This window comes from Silurus aristotelis (genome assembly GCF_946808225.1).
Source record: "Silurus aristotelis genome assembly, chromosome: 22".
NCBI lineage: Eukaryota > Metazoa > Chordata > Actinopteri > Siluriformes > Siluridae > Silurus > Silurus aristotelis.
The window spans coordinates 19,784,109-19,801,945 of record NC_139595.1 but is presented as its reverse complement, the minus strand read 5'-3'; the positions used below and the strand labels follow the sequence as shown (position 1 = coordinate 19,801,945).

Sequence of the window (17,837 nt, the reverse complement as noted above, 5' to 3'; positions counted from 1 at the left end):
TGTGTGTGTGTGTGTGTTTAAGTGTGTGTGTGTGTGTGTGTGTGTGTGTTTTAATAAGTGTGTGTGTGTGTGTGTGTGTGTGTGTGTGTGTGTGTGTGTGTGTGTGTGTGTGAGTGTGTGTGTGTTTAAATGTGTGTGTGTGTTTAAGTGTGTGTGTGTGTGTGTGTGTGTGTGTGTGTGTGTGTTTTAATAAGTGTGTGTGTGTGTGTGTGTGTGTGTGTGTGTGTGTTTTAATAAGTGTGTGTGTGTGTGTGTTTAAGTGTGTGTGTGTGTGTGTGTGTGTATATTTACATCACTGTCATAGTAATTCAACATTTTAAGAAACTTTAAAACTACATAAACATTTTAAAGCAGAAATTTGATAAACTTATATTATTTCATATTATTCAATTATATTATTTTGCATAAGCTCCACCCACTTTTATATTATAAAAATACCCAAATAATTTCAGATTCAAGTGAAACAGACAATCTATTGTTTCTGATGCCGACACTGAACATGGTGTCCCTCGTGAGTGTTTCTCACTCCGCTAATCTCCTTTCTGAAGATTTATTTTCTTTTTGTGGTAAATATCCGATCGGTTTTTAGTCTTCAGATACGAGATTAATGTAAAAAAACAAGTGATTGTAGCATATAATCATCAGTTAGCATCTTGTGAGCTGTGAAAGGCTCGCACAAACTAAATACTTCTGGACTACAAAAGTCATATTAATGGCTAATGAACGGTCTGTAATCAAATTAGTATTTTGTTGTTTTTCATAGTTTTTTAACAGTAAACATCTTGTTTAAAGTGCAAACGCAGTCATAATGAATCCTCAGTTTCCAGTTTCTGCTTCCTGTATGGGAGAGATGATGTTCTCTTCTTGCAGGTCCTCGTGAACATCGGCCATCACTTTGACCTGAAGGCGAGCGTGTTCCAGGCCCCGAGACGCGGCATTTACAGCTTCAGCTTCCACGTAGTCAAAGTTTACAACCGCCAGACCATCCAGGTGACACACCGTCATGCCTTTACATTTCTTTGAAGAATTAACAATTATGATGCTAATGTAGCTAACAAAGAGCAAAAACTTAAATATTAACATTTAAATTATTTTTAGTTCAAAATAAATAAACTTTAGCGTATATCTGAACAGGTGTCCATTTACAGTAAGTGATTGCTGAATTAGCTCCGCCTCCAGACCAATAACTAGCACTTACATAAACACTTTACAAGAAGCTTCAGGTTTGTGTTTGGCCTCATGCTTTAGTGGGACATTTCCATTTCCACAACATGCATTCAAGCTATAAATAACTCTTTAATGTCAGAGCTCTGAACTTTAACCCCAGTGGTGTTAATTCCAGGTGAACCTGATGCACAACGAGTTCCCGGTCATATCAGCGTTCGCCGGGGATCAGGACGTGACACGTGAGGCGGCGAGCAACGGAGTTCTCCTCCTTCTGGAGCGTGACGACCGACTCTACCTGAAACTGGAGAGAGGGAACCTAATGGGAGGATGGAAATATTCCACCTTCTCAGGATTTCTTGTTTTCCCGCTCTGATCTCGACGTTCTCCCTGGTGCAGTCCTGCTGCTTTACTCCGGCGTTTTCACTCCGATCTCTCTGTACTGTACCTGCCATTTCCTCCAAACTCACAACTTATTGGCATGAAATGAAGAAAAGCTCTGAAATCAAAGCTCCGTGTCAGAATGTGTGTGTAGAAAAAGAAATGAATTTCTAGAGCACTTTCAACAAACAGATCCAAAGAAATAAAACCATTCAGGATATTTTACGATTCAGGATACACATTTAAAATAAATAAATTTATCCCTACAGTGAAACCCAGTTATTAATCATAATTTTATAAAGAAAAACTCATGTCTTTAACTTCATCATAATAATAAAAATAATAAAAATAATAATATAATGCTGATGTCAAAAAATCAACATTTAACGGTTTTCACTGAAAATTAAATAAAATGTTACGGTTTACGTGGTCAGGCAGCCATCTGGGATCTACAATGTGTGAGAACTGAGGACCCTCATAACCAACACTCTCATTAACACTACAGCATGATAGAGGGAGAGGGAGGACCTTTTTCACTGTAGTGCAGAAGTGATGACCATCATTATTGATTCAAACTCTTGAGGCAGAACACAGACTGCAGCGCATGAGGACATTTTTGCCAAAAGAACTTCTGTCATGTTGTTTTTGTGTCTATCAGCTTTTAAAATCAGGATTTACCCTGAAGATCCGGAAGTCTGTGTGTAACGTGTGTAACGTGTGTAACGTGTGTAACGTGTGTAACACGGCGTCTGTATAAACCGAGCGCATGATGAAGGTCTCCATTCTTTTCTTTTGTTTATTTTCTCGATTCTGTTGCACGCTGTGTGATTTGTTTTGGTATGTCGTTGTTTTGTTCTGTAATCTTGTATTTTGATGATAACTGATATCAGTCTCAGTTTTCACTGCGATTTTACACATCTGAGAATGTAAATATGATGATTATCACGTCATGATCATGTGGAGAAGCTGATCACCTACCGTCCACTCGGCTTTACGTCCCTGTAAGATTATTTATAGATCAATAGATCAGAGAATAAAACTTGGTTTGTTTCCGCAAGCAGAACGATGTGAAGGGATTCAACCGTCACACATGGGATTATATTGCGGTCGTATACGAGCTACATGTAAATACACATTCATTATATCGTTAGCATTGGGATTAGAATAAATACCAGTTGCTCAGTAAAAAACTCACTAACAAGCTCGCTAATGTTCTCCTGATGGTACTGTGTAATCCAGGAACCAACTTCACAATGTTTTGCTAACTAGCAATTAAATCAGTAACATCTTTAGCGAGCAAGTTCATTTTAGCTCCTTTATTCTTGAGCTTGCTAGCATGCTAGTTACCTTAGCATAGAGACTTCATGTCAGTAGTGTAAAGGTTAAATAAAAAGTTGGTGGATTGACCCGGACTTCACTCATTGTGATGCTCTCACAATTGTGTACATACGAGTTTTCAGTTTTTACACCAGACACACAAAAGATATTTCATTTGAGCGTCAACACACGTTACACACTGACCTTCACGTTACACACTGACCTTCACGTTACACACTGACCTTCACGTTACACACTGCACTGTGTGAAATGGAGGAGAAATATAACTACAAAAATATTTTGCTTTAAAAGCCTCATGTATTAATAATATTTCAATTAGTAACATGCACACACACACACACACACACACACACACACACACACACACACACACACACACACACACACACACACACACACACACACACACACACTCTCTCTCTCTCTCTCTTTGCCTCTCAAGAACTCAGTTAGCAGCTGAGGAAAATGTTGATGTTTCCAATCAGTTTGTCTCTTTTTCTTTGTACAATCCTGAACCTTTTACATGTTTTTTTTAATAAACACTGCATGCTAACTAGCCTCAGGTCTCAGGTCTTGGTTTCTCTGTTGCCCAGTTAAAGAGCAACAATGACACGGTATTGACTTTGTATTTTATAGAAATATTTATTGCTAAGCAGCAATGAATAAAAAATACACTTTTGAGATTATTAGCAGAAAAATCAGCCTTATTTCAGAATCCGCACCACATCGCTATTGTTTATCATCGAACTCTGAACACGATATTAGCGTTTATTATAAAAACATTAAACACAAGTGAAGCTTCCATCTGGATGAAAATCTGGAGTATAGGAGGATATTTATATTTCCGCGTGCGACAGCATCACGCTCTGATTCCACGTCTTGCTCGAGAGCACCCACCCCCCAACCCCCCCATATTTCACTCGTTTACTGGGTCGGTGACGCAGCGATGCGCTTTGACTCGGTGAGAAGACGAGCAGGCGGTGAGTCATGAAGATAATCAGCATCAGTTCTGGGCCGTGAAGTAAAAAGTGAATCTGAACTTGTTGTTGTTGAAACGTTTAATGAGTTTAATTAATCAGAAATATCTGATGTGTTCCAAAACAAAACATTAATCCCTCACAGATTCCTCCTGTTCATTACACAACATGAACCACATGCGACTGTTCCATTTGATTTGTTAAGAATTCAACAAAACACAAAGTGACAAATGCCGGTGTAAACAGATAAATCTGATCCAGTTCATCCTAATTTAATTTTAAACACAGATGTAATGTCTCAGTAATGTCTCAGACCCGCTGTAATGTCTCAGTAACGTCTCAGGCCCGCTGTAACGTCTCAGACCCGCTGTAATGTCTCAGTAACGTCTCAGACCCGCTGTAACGTCTCAGTAACGTCTCAGACCCGCTGTAACGTCTCAATAACGTCTCAGACCCGCTGTAATGTCTCAGTAACGTCTCAGACCCGCTGTAACGTCTCAGTAACGTCTCAGACCCGCTGTAACGTCTCAATAACGTCTCAGACCCGCTGTAATGTCTCAGTAACGTCTCAGACCCGCTGTAACGTCTCAGTAACGTCTCAGACCCGCTGTAACGTTTTAGTAACGTCTCAGACCCGCTGTAATGTCTCAGTAACGTCTCAGACCCGCTGTAACGTCTCAGTAACGATTATTAAGATGAGTATTTGTTTACTGTCCTGCTGTAATCGATGTAAAGGGGGGTTGAGTTTGCTTCTGTCTCTCTCCATGCTGGTGAATCTCACTGTGCTTTTTGGCTTGTGTGTGCGTGTGTGTGTGTGTGTGTGTGTGTGTGTGTGTGTGTGTGTGTGTGAGCACCTGCATGCCCACAGTCCTCTTATTCCTGTCATATGGCTGATGGCGGTGTTTCTTCTCTCCGGTGTGACTCCGTCTGGGTTCCTTTTGATGTTTTTCCCCCGTGTAGAAACCACGCTGGGGCAGCAGAACCGACCCAATCTGTGACTCCTACACACACATTATACACGGCGTCGGATCGGGCTCCGAGCCCTGGATGCTCACGCCGAGTTGCCCTTTTCAGAGAGAAAGGGACAGCAGGCTCTCCAGAAAACCCCCCCCATGGCCGGGGCATTTATCTCCTGCAGGACGGGACGCCGGCTGCTTCCTGTTCTGCTTCCTGTTCCTGTTCTCTCCCCATCCCGAGGCTTCCTGAGGTTTGGCCAGCTCCAGTCACGTCCCACCTCGTGAAGATTATGGACCTATGGATGATCATGGAGAAGTAGATGCCGAGTGTTTAAAGGCCCTGGCATGGAGAAGCTGATGCTGGATCTATGATGATCACAAATTGTTCTGTATTGTTGAAAGATTTATGACCAAACTTTTGATGTCACCCATATGAGGATGGGTTCCCCTTTGAGTCTGGTTCCTCTCAAGGTTTCTTCCTCATATCATCTAAGGGAGTTTTTCCTTGCCACTGTCGCCACGGCTGCTCATCAGGGACAAACGCACACCATTCACCTTCACTGTTGTTTTCTGTAAAGCTGCTTTGAGACAATGTCTGTTGTAAAAAGCGCTATACAAATAAACTTGACTTGACTTGACTTGACTGTTCTCACCGCTGCAGCTGTTCAGCTCGGCATCTCCTGCGCACTGTACTGTATGGGATTAACACCAGAAAAAAACATGAGCAGCAGGTTGGCATCTGTAGCACTAAAGAGACACTTTAATCACCTGCAGTGTAAAACAACTGAATACAGAGACAGGAAGAAGAAGAGGAGAAGATGAGGAAAAAATTAGAAGGACGAGGATAAGAGATGAGACGAGGAGTAGACGGCAAGAAAATAAAAAGAAGAGATGAGAAGAAGCCAAGGACAAGATGAGAAGTGGAGATAAGGAAAAGAAACAAGGAGAAAAGAGGGAGAAGACGGGGAGATGATGATACGTGTGAGATCTCCAAACACCTCATTACAAAACGGTCGTAGAGCTCATCAGCTAATTTGTTTACATCGTCATTATTCCATTTATACCTAAATATCTCCTAATTACACCACTCTTTAGATTGGGGGGGGGGGGGTGTCGTTGTGTCACATCGTTGGGAGGTGAGACAGTAGGTAGAACACACACACACACACACACACACACACACACACACACGCACACACACATACACACACACACACACACACACACACACACACACACACACACACACACACACGCACGCGGATCGTAATGAGAGCATAATGAGCTGTTTGGTTATTTTGTTTTTCTCAAACACCTGGATTCCCTCCATTAATCTGCTTTACACACACAGCAGACACACACACACATGCGCGTTTTTTCAGTGGGAGTGCAGCAGACACGGCCTCTCTACCCTCCTTCACACTGTCACAATGTTAATGTGATCAGATCAGGGAGTGCTCTAATCTTTATGGCTTATGATGTAAAAACTACAGACCTGGCAACCCGTCACCCTCAGACAGCATACAATTTTTTTTATATAATTTCAAAATTAAAATGATATTTCTACTGTATAAATAGTGTAAATAGTGTGTGTGTGTGTGTGTGTGTGTGTGTGTGTGTGTGTGTGTGTGTGTGTGTGTGTGTGTGTGTGTGTGTGCTCATTTATCTCAGGATGTAATTCGCCTGTAAATCAGGACAGTTATATGTGTTCTATAAATGCATATTGCTGCTGATGATAAACAGAGAGAACGGCTTCGGAGCATCTTCTCTCTCCATCATGAGAGATTTATTAACTGCCATCTGCACCATCATAAACTTTACTTTCCTCTACTGTACCATGAAGTTTTCTGTACCTCAATATTAAAGTTTGTAACTGAAACCCCATGTCAGCGTTAATAAATTCCTTCGCTCTGATTGGTCAGGAGGTGGTGATAAATTCTCTGTAACAGCAGCTGCAGGTTTATATCAATGCGCTGTTTCTGATCCGTTATCGCTTCCATGGTAAAGGTTTAGATTTCTCCGCACACTTAACATGTATGGAAGGAGTCTCCAGTGTCAGAACATGTTTACACGTGTAAATCAGACGTTATAGAGTTCCATCCCAATGCGGCGTGGCGATGTAGCCTACAGCAGGTTATGGTCACGGAACTGCTGGATGTCCGAGTGGTGCTCCAAAAAACCCCTTTAAGTAGAAATTCTCAAAAAGTCTCTTTAAGTAACCTAATAACATTAAATTGAATAATACTGCATGTACAGCAGCACCTCTGATTTAAAGATAGGATTGCTAAACATTATATATAAACTCAAGTTTCCTCAAACAGATCATTCCAGAGGAAAATTAAACCTGTTTTAAAAATAATAAACTCTTCCATTAGCACTGGTTTTGTACCTAAATCCTTCAAACTGCAGTTTTCAACCCCCTAATTAAGAAACCTGACCTTCACCCTGTCAGCTGTCCAACTACAGTCCAATATCAAACCTCCCCTTTATCTCCAAGATTCTAGAAAAGGTTGTAGCACAGCAGTTCTGCTCACATCTACTGAGGAAGAACATTTATGAAATGTATCAGTCAGGATTTCCGCCTCATCATAGCACAGAGACGGCGCTAGTTAAGGTGGTAAATTACTGTTATTGGCCTCTGAACAGGGTTTTGTCTCTTTACTTGTTTTGCTCGACCTCAGTGCAGCTTTTCACACCATTGATCATAATCTCCTGCTTGCTGGACTGGAGAACGTTGTGGAATAAAGGGAACAGCTCTCTCCTGGCTCAGGTCTTATTTGACTTATTTGACTATCAGTTTGTTGATGTAAATGGTGAGTACTCCACACTCTCTGTGGTAAAGTTTGGTGTTCTGCAAGGATCTGTCTTAGGCCCACTGCTTTTCTCTTTATATCTGCTGCCTCTGGGTGAAATTATACATAAACATTGGATTCGCTTCCATTGCTATGCTGATGATACACAGCTGTATATTTCAGCAAAATAAATCAAAACTAATGAGTCTGTTTTGAGAAGTAGAAAGTACAGATAATATAGAGAGTAAAAATGTAATGAGTGAAAGTAAAAAGTTACTGATACTAGAAAAATCTACTTAAGTACAGTAACAAAGTATTTGTACTTCATTATTTCCTCCTCTGATCCTCTGATGGAGTTTCTTATCCCAGAGATCCTCATGTCTGTGTTTCCTTCTGCTTCTCCCTTTTAGTTCTGCTGCCAGAGTGAATCTTACCAGAGTCCAAACTGCACAGTGACATTAACTTTCATACCACAATCAGATTTAATAATCCATATCCTTCTCTTCCTGTCACCCTCTTCTCTCTCTCTCTCTCTCCCCCGTCTCCCTCTTCTCTCTCTCCCTCTCTCTCTCCCCCGTCTCCCTCTTCTTTCTCTCTCTCTCTCTCTCTCCCCCGTCTCCCTCTTCTCTCTCTCATTCTCCAGGTCAAGGTAAACATGCTCCTGAGGTTCCAGTGACCACTGTTCCTGCTCCTCTGCTCTCCTAAGATTTTCCCACTTCATTCTGATCAGCCTCTGGATGATGTTCTCTTTTATTGGAGGCGACTCTGTGCAGTGTTCATTTTTTATCACCACATTATCTGTGTAAAGCTGCAGCATTTATTGTTAAAAGCGCAATACAAATAAACATGAATTGAATGAAATAAAGGCCATAAATGAGTGTGTGATGAACAGACGTTAAACTGGAAGCTGTAGCGTACACTTCCTGTAGCTTTAGTAAACTCAGCGACACGCCTGTAACCTCCTGTTTGGGAGGTCCGGCTCTCCTGGTTCCTGAACGTCCCATGTTTATCGTTGTGTTTTATTTCTTCACATGTGCAATGGGATCTGCTTGGAGTTGGAGATGTTCCTCTGTGAAGGACGTCAGGCTTAGCGTAAATAATAAATAAGTGCATCTGCTGGTTCCTGCGTTGCGTCTCAGTCTCATTAAGTCACAGAGTTTGGAGTTGCGAGTCGTTCTGCTCATTGTGGAGAAACGCCGGAGAAGAAGAAAAGGAAGAATAACAAGCCGCCTAATCAATAATGTAGAACATCAGCCGCCTGAAGCTTTAAAACCACACACACACACACACACACACACACACACACACACACACACACACATGCTGCAGACGTCCTCCGAGGGACCTGCATGGAATTAATGAGACCACACGTTTATTCCTGCCTGCGAGTGTGAATCTCAAACACCTTCAAATCTGGAAGCATCTAATGAACATCTATTTTTCAGTGAGAAATTGGACTTAACATCACTTTCATCAAAATCAATCAACCTGAAAAGCATCATACAGAGTCATGGTAAAGCCACAATCAGATGCAGAACTTCTGCATGTTCCAGTGTGTGTGTGTGTGTGTGTGTGTGTGTGTGTGTGTGTGTGTGTGTGTGATGTACTGGGTATAATATATACATTTTTATTTACATATTGTATGTAAAATATGTATATATATATATATGGTGGTATTGTGGTTTTAAAACAAGTTTTGTAACACGCCAACAGATGGCAGCACAAAGCTGCACACACAGTCACAGGAAGCACCAACTTTTTTACTTTTTATCCATTTATAGTGACAAGTTCCTGTTCTTACGTTTGTGTGTAAAGTGTAAAGTGTGTAATTTTATACACTGTAGCTCACTGTCTCCTCTTACACAACATGACCCGGTGATAATTTGTGCATGCATTAGCTTTGACTTTGAATCTAATCTAGTCTAATCTAATCTATACTAATCATTAACAAATCTGGCCCGAGTTCCTGTGTGCGTGTGTTAAAGATGAAACAGTGATTGTTAGTAAAGCAGGACATGTTAAATAACTAACTGAAACACTCGACGCGGTCCTCTGAGGGACACTAGAACAGCGTGGGGAATTGGATTGCTGTCGGATTTGTCGATTAGACAGTGAGAGAATCAGGAGGAGGTAAAGAAGCTCCTCGTCACGTCTTTAGTGGTGTAAAGTGAGAAGCTTTGCCATCTGCCCGCTGCCCCTGTAGGCCTGTTTCTGAGCGCACCATGTGTCTGCACATTAAAGGGAAAGTTAGTGCGTGCGACACCGCAGTGCTCGTCAGCATTCATCACTCCCCAGAGCAGAGTTCTAGCCCAGTCTTTTCCAGATGTTGCTCCGTGTCACGTCATTAGCATTCAGCCATCGGAAGGACGTGCTGCAGATTCCACCAGAGTGCAGGTGTGAGGTTTAACTCGCACCTTATTATCCATTCGGTTTTTTCTTCGAGTCACAGAGACAATAAGTAGGAATTAAAGAAATATAAACCTGCTCTGAGTACACACACAGACATACACACACACACACACACACACACACACACACACACACACACACACACACACACACACACACCGGTACCCAATCTCCACAATAATCGTCACAATAATAGTCACTCTGGATCATTTCCTGTTACAGCCCAACAACAATTATGTGGCCTCATAGGAAAGTTTTGGATCTTAACCCCTCAGGTGTATAACTGATACCTGTGACGTCTGAATAAGATGTAAAATACTGAGTGAGTTTATTGTACTGGAGCTGTTTGTGTAAATCCAGGAAATGAGAAACAGGAGAAATGCTGGTTCTTTGACAGAGAGTCAGAATTAAACCTGAGGAACAGTTGAAGAACACTTACGGGTTCTCCAGGGCATTGGGGTGTACATTTGGGTGTACGTTGGTTTATTTTTAAGTTGATTGTGTCGACCATCAGCACTAAAACTCAACATTTTGCAACAATTATGAAACACTTCCAGAGCATGATTGAGATTGATGAGCGTTAATGAGGCCGAGGATCTGGCTGATGTTCTCTCCTCACACACTTATCTGAAATGTCAGCATCTGAGCCGAGCGTAATGAAGAACGCTGTGTCACGGGACGGGGAGATAAACATTTAGAGCCCTCAGAGGAGCCCGTTAGAGACTAGGAGCTCCGGCGAAACCAATTAAAGAACGAGTAGAGGGATGGAGAGAGAGAGAGAAGATCCAGATCATCAGGATTCAGTGTGTGTAAGAGCTGTGTGGAAGCAAATAGGACCGAAAAGCACACAAACTACAGCTACAGAATAAACATGTTCAGTCCCAAACTAACTGAACAGTGTATCAGAACATCAACATAAAAAACTGACAGAATGACTTCTTAAGGAAGGCATTATTTGGTACAGTGGAGGGGGGCGGAGCTAAACAAACTTAGAAAAAGCTAAATAAATAAATGCTGTTTACATTAATCTTTAAACACAACAGACTTTTTTTTTACCTCATCATTCAGAATTCAATCCAAGATCTATAACACGTGCTGTATGGGTAGGAGGAGCAAACACTCCCTCTCTCCTGTCAATCATTTCTCCTGCGTTATTGCCCTGTGATGCAGCACGAGCAGCAGATCTGAGACGTGGCCTCACGTGTCTCGGTTTCACAAAAGCACGTGTTAAGAACATACACCGGCTGTACATCGTGTGATTGCCGTCTGGCTGCGACTACATTTGGGGAGAAAAAATAAAATAAAAATCTTGTTTAAATATTTAAAGTATTTATCGTGTAATGTTTATATTTAACTGTCATTTATTTTCTCACTTATTTTAATCTGATAAATGTGTTAATAATCAATGTAAAAGATCAGTAGATTTTTAACTACAATGAAACTGTAAAATATTGTTTATAGACAACAAACCAGAAGAGTAGAACAGATCGGAGAATAAGATTTTATTTACAGTAGATATAAAACATTTAAACCCCCCCCCCAAAGATCTAAATCATAAGTGGAAAAACGTCTGAAAATCCACCACTTATTTCCCAAAACCCCAAACATTCGCATCTCCGTCTTTCCTCCACAACCAGAAATTTCATCCCAAAAATATGATTTAATCCGTAAACCACGTGGACTGGAGAACAGCCATAAAGTCAAACAATAATACAAAAAAATCTAAAGTACCAACAAGAACAGAAAAAAATCCCCCAAAACACTTCACCTGCGAACAGCGAAGCCTGTGCCGATAATCACCGATACGTTACATCGCAATATTCACGTACAAGACCGGTATCATGGGAAGTTTAACGTTTCCTTGTCCTTGCGTTTGAGACGTTTAAGACGGACGTCTTCACAGGTAGCGTTATTGTGCTCACGTTCAAAAAGCAGCATTAAAAAAAAAAAGAAAAGAAAAAAAAAAAAGGTCACACACAGGATCTGTGTGTTTCTGGATTAAAGGGGCGTGGCTTAACAGATCCATTATGTAAATATAATGTTAATGTGACCAAATCCAAGAAAGTTACATACTGCAGCTTTAAAGTACAACCACGTGTAAAAGAGTAACACAATACCGGTCATGACTATTACACCGTGATTCAACTGTACGCTAAACAATAACAATGAATCATAAAAAATAAAAAAAACGTGTGAGATATTTTACTATACGTGGGTTGAACTTGTGACAGAGCTCTGCCCACACAGAAATATGTTTTATATTTATTATTATTATTTATTATATTATATTTTTTTGCTAGAAATCACTCCTAGGGTTTAATGTAGCTAGCTAGCGTGACATGATCTGAACATGAGCGTATGACAGAACAGAGTGGTCATGTGATTATGTTTGTGAGCAGCGAAGAAATTTGTACACAATTAAAACGAAGAACAACACGTGTTTAAGTAACGCAATGTACGTGATCCAGCAATCAGGTACAAAACCACGAATCACAGACAAGCAGCCAGATGAATATTCTTACACACACACACACACACACACACACGTAAAAAATACAGATGAGGAGGAGATATTTTTAATATATGCTTGACTATCTCATAAGAGGAAGGGACATTTCTAATGACGTGGTCCCGATTGATCACATTTTTCTTAGTAACTCGCTTTTGCTTATAAATTGTTACTTGATAAAAGATTCGTTTGGACATGATATAAATGTGTAACATCAGGACACACCCACTGAACACAAGGTTTCATCTAAACATAATAAACCTGCAGAGAACCCACTGAAACACCAACAAAACAGTGGGCAACCACCACTGAATGATTATATGATTTGTGACATCATGTGTCTGGAAGTGGGCGGGGCCTTACCAAATTCTGTCTGACATCTTCAAGTGTTATAATCATGACGCATTCTGACTGGTCACAAGATGTTCATTAATTATCTATTACAGCAGCTCTGTACATTATTGTTTCTATAGCAACAGGGGCATGTAAACAGAGGTGTTTAAGTGATGTTTATTATATGAAGGATGTGCTGTGTAATAGTCAGAGGGAAAACTGTACACTTTGTTACGGTTGCGAGAATCAAGCGAGAACTTGGGATGTTTTTATAACGTTAAACGTTTTATTTGGAGGTCATTGTGGTGACATTTTAAATCCCTACTCTCCAATCCTCTAACAATTACGATGTCACTGTACTCAAAATGAATAAATAATTCTTGATCCAAAACCAGACAGACGAACCGAACGAAAGGAAGCGGGAAACAAACTGTAGAGAAATAACTGCACTTAAAAATCATTACAAAATATAAATAAACAAACGTACCTTTAACGGTGTTCATAAAATCCTTCACAGCACTTCCCTAGTCTGTACAAAGTGCATTATGGGTAATCAGTATTACTATGTGAACATCAATCTGTTGCAGTGCATTATGGGATTTTTCACAGCACGCTTTAAAATAGTGCACAAGGTAATAAACACGGGGGTTTGAGAACTTACAGGGAGAATCAGGAAATGGTACAGGACTGTATGATCCTCTACTAATCATAATAATAATGCTGAAAATTCAGATCAGGTACAGGGACGCTAATTAATACTTAACCTTTAGCAGATCTTTATCACCAGGTGGTAATCAGCTAACAGAACTTTTTTTTAAGCCTTTAGAGGGTTTGAGATGAAAATTCAATTTGATTTGATTTATTATTACTTATAACTTCAGGTTAAAATTCAGCTCACTAATGTTCGTAAAGTATATAGATGTCCGTCACATTTCCAGGACACACTACACCTGCGTTTAAACATTCTTTCACACTCAGCTACAGCAATAAAAGTGAGGATTGTCTGTACTGTTCATGTAGACTTGAAATTCTTGTCCCACTGAATAACGACTTGGAGAAATAAAAAAAAAAGATGTGTGATCAGCTGCGTCAGTTTAGTAAAAGATAAAAAGATTTGGAGTGGGCAATATGATTCTAAAGATCTGATGTAAAAGTCAAAAATTATATATTGTATACATTTTATCATTTTGATCCAGATTTCATTTACGGAGGAAAAAAAAGCTTTAGTTTAAAACGTTATCATTTGTTACTGTAACCGCAGTCAATGTGAACACAGCGATGTGTTTAAACACCAGGTCTGGCCTTAATAAAGAACAAAAAGTGAAATGAGATTAACTTTATAGCTTATTATTGTGCTAGAAAACACGTTAAGGCGAAACGCTGGCGTAGCTGCTTGAACCCTGCGCTTTTAACATTTGTTCATAGACTCAGAATGCGAGTTAGAAATAATACTAGAAGTGTAAATGAGCATGCAGGAGCGATATGTTGTGTTCACTCGACCATAACAATTAATCTGCTACGTGTTCAAACACTGAACAAACAAACCATTTTTCCTCTGTTGGAGAAAAAAGAAAAAAAAAAAAAAAAAAGCAAAAATGTATATTTATGAGCCATGGAAAGTTCATTTGTTCGTTATGACATCCTAGAAAGTGCGTGGTCCTCAGGCTCAGTAGTGTTTCTCCTGTAGGTAATCTTTCATTTTATTGGGTAAAGGCAGTTTCCTGATCAGGTCGATGCGCGTGTACTGACGAATCACGAAGCGGCACGAGTACTGCAGCGAGCGCACTTGCATAAACCGAGAAACGGGATTGGTCAGTCTGACAGGGTACGTGACAGACCCGGGTAAACGTGACCTGGAGTAACAGAATGCGCCATTCTCCGAATCCCTGATGGAGTTCTCAATGAGCTCTACGATGGACGTGTGGCCCTCCATGTCGGGTTGCTCGTAGAAGCTGAAGGAACCGTTGGAATGTTCGATCCGAGTATGAAGCGTCTTTGTTTGCGAACGAAAACTTAAACTCAGCAGGTATCGCTCGTCAGAACTGTCCCGAACCAAAAAGGAACCGTCCGGAAGGTTGGTGAGCTTCTCTTCAGCTTCCCAGCGCGTAATCGGTCCCCAGTACCATCCCTGCTTGGCCAGTTTCTTCAGCTCCACCGTGAGACTTGTGACCACCATCGGCCCACTGGTCTGCACTGCGTCGTACACCCGCTGGACTCCTGGTGCTGAATTCGGATCGAAGCTGAGATGTTCCAGAACCGAATCGGTGACTTGGGTACCACCGAACCTGGAAAAACTGCTGACAGGAAGTGGAGGTAGCAGAGGAGATTCAAGGTGTGAGCTTTGGAGAAGAACGCTAGCAGAGTTCAGGATGAGCCGGTTTACTGACTGATCCATGAACATGTCAGGAGAAAGGAGGTCATGATTGATGATGGAGTCTTCGTCAGCATGAAGAGAACACTCGCTCTGAGGCAAGACGTCCATCGGAGACGTTCCGTCCAGACAAAAAGGCTGAGGCGCGTCGTCGACAGAGAAAAGCCCGTCATCTAAAGGCAACGCGTACTGAAGGTAATCCTGAGCTGAAAGACCGATGACTACAGGCACATGATCGTCCATTTCTAAATCGCTGTTCTGGGGGTCAGGACTCGGACCGTCAAACATCTCGTCTGCCAGGAAGTTCTTCTGAATTGCATTGAGAGACAAACTCGAGTTACTGGACGGGATCAGACCGCTGACCCTGGCGTTGCCCATCTCCTCTGAGGTGGTCACTCTGAGAGGCCATGGCGTTGGGCTGTAATGGTGGCTCTGTAAAGACTGCAAGCGAGAGGAATGCTGCGACTTCAGGTCACGGAACGTGATCGGCTCCGAGGACGACGAGAAAGCGTCGTCTTCGATCGAGCAAACGGACGGAGAACTCGCTTTGACCTTTGGTTTCTGCTTGGTCGACAATCTCCTCTTCAGCGTTCCCATAAGACCTTCGCTTTTAGAGCGACTTTTACATCCTTTCAGTTCCTTGTTATCCAGGTTATCATCTGCGAGGTCCTTGTTGTAGCAGCCTCCGTAAAGAGAAGGCTCTGAAGACGGAAAGGCGCTGGACAGGTCCGGCTGAGACACTGCATACTCACTCTCTTCTTTCCCTTTTATACTCAACGACTTTTTGATCGTGTTGAGACTAAATTTCTTCATCCTGGACTTGTGAGAACTAATCACACAAAACTGATCCAGAAAGAAAGCGGTGGTGAATGTGAACACTTTCACATCGCTACTGACACGAGGCAGCCATGTCTGAGGGGAAAACAGAGGAACAAACTATTATATATAAAACATATATTATAAAATCGTAGAAACAGAATGTGATCAAAGACTGTGTACGTGATGTTGGAAAAGCTGTTCTCAAAAATATAGCTGTAATCATTTAGAATGAATTCTGCTATGATTCAATAATAATAATAATAATAATAATGTGGAAGTGGGACTGAAATAAAAGCAGGTAAAGATGTGTTTATGTTTTAACATTCAGTCCTGTTTTATAAAGTGAAAGTGAGACTTGATGTATTTTTATTTTTTTTCTAGTTTTGAAGCAGTTTATTTGGATTGTTCTCTGAGGTAATGTTCTCCTCAGGCCTGACTCTGGACCTGCATTAGCACCTGAGCTACAACAGAAAACACAATAAGAACAATTTGTTCTCTGACAATCATGAACACCGATAATAACCCGTTACCTGCAGGTCGTGTGGGACGCTGTCAGCTAACCGCAGTCCTCATGATTTTCTTTAGAATCCACATGAAGCCTGAAGCCCCCCAAAAACCTCAAGACGTTTTCTTCCTGCTCTTTTTTTTTTTTTTAGCTCTTATACGTTAACACAAGGGGCTCCGCCGCGCATGCGCAACACTCTCGCGCATGCGTAGTGACCTAATGATGCGCGAGACTTTTTTGACAGCCTCTTTTCATCTTAGTTTTAGCTCGCGGATTAGCCGCAATGTCAGGGGTCCTCACAGAAATCTGTACTTTCATGCATCATTAAAAGATCGTGTAATTGTTACAAACATTTAGAATGTATTCATTTCAAAGTATCTTAAACCAAAAAAAAAATCCTCTCGACTTGCTAGCATCAGTGCTAGCTTTGAGAGTTAGCATTTCTGTCTGTCAGTCAATGCTACGCCTCTTTGTTGGGAAAGCGCGAGGGTCTTTAACGTCACTACGGTGGCCGAGGAGGACACGAGAGCGTATTAATTAATACAACGAGAATGAAACAAATAGAAGTGTTATGTGTGGGAAAAGTGAAAAAAATATTAAAGATCACAATTCAGACATTCACTTTTGATTATGTGATCATAATAAAATGATCAATTCAAAAATAAACACTTTTTTATTTATTTATTCCTATTGACCCAATAAACTATGGAAGTCCTAAAAGGCCACACATTATAATACTTTTATTACTTTTATTTTCTAGTGATCTCAATATAACTAACATTGTTTTATTGTGGATAATAACCAGAAGCGTCTGTGGCAGCAGGTGCATGGTCGGTTACAGTTGTTATCTTTGATGCTGCTCATATGCCAAATACACAGAAAAATAAAGTTGGGATCAGAAGGAAACAATATTTATTATGGCGAGATCACAAGACAATTAAGTGGTGATCACGAGACAAAACAAGAAAGAAAAACACATTATAATGCATGTCCTTCCAGGACTTCTACACATATTTCTCTCATATTTTCTTTACAAGAATAATCCCATGGCATCGCATCGAGATTTTACCTGTAACCAAGTTCATGATTAATCACATATTTTATCTAATGTAATGAAAACAATATTAAATCAAATTATATGTAGTTTAATGTTAAAATCAATCGACCTAATTGCTTAGCCAGATTTGGTGTATTCTTGTAATGTGTGTTTATTTGTTCATAAACTTGTAGTTTGATTCTCAGAACAGAAATTCTTTCTGAAATGTTTTCTTTTTTTTCTGTTA

At 40.7% G+C, this 17,837-nt stretch overlaps 2 protein-coding genes across 2 annotated transcripts in view; one reads left to right on the top strand and one right to left on the bottom strand.

Moving 5' to 3' along the window:
* LOC310717110 (cerebellin-2-like) overlaps positions 1 to 1,870 on the top strand; it is a 2,922-nt gene extending 1,052 nt beyond the window's left edge. Inside the window, exons 2-3 of the mRNA XM_083524784.1 lie at positions 871 to 990; positions 1,343 to 1,870. Of these exons, the coding sequence (XP_083380910.1) occupies positions 871 to 990; positions 1,343 to 1,540 (318 nt within the window). The 3' untranslated portion in view covers positions 1,541 to 1,870. The remainder of the gene's footprint in view (positions 1 to 870; positions 991 to 1,342) is intronic.
* A 9,634-nt stretch (positions 1,871 to 11,504) lies between these two features.
* Positions 11,505 to 17,045, bottom strand: socs6b (suppressor of cytokine signaling 6b). The gene is made up of 2 exons (XM_083525850.1): positions 16,580 to 17,045; positions 11,505 to 16,142 (listed from the first exon to the last, which is right to left on the bottom strand). The coding sequence occupies exon 2, from the start codon at positions 16,041 to 16,043 to the stop codon at positions 14,526 to 14,528; it is 1,518 nt and encodes a 505-aa protein (XP_083381976.1). The 5' UTR covers positions 16,044 to 16,142; positions 16,580 to 17,045; the 3' UTR covers positions 11,505 to 14,525.
* Between the last annotated feature and the right edge of the window lie 792 nt (positions 17,046 to 17,837).

Excerpts from the sequence above, each read along its gene's own strand:
- socs6b (XM_083525850.1), bottom strand. The coding sequence starts at position 16,043 with ATGAAGAAATTTAGTCTCAACACGATCAAAAAGTCGTTGAGTATAAAA.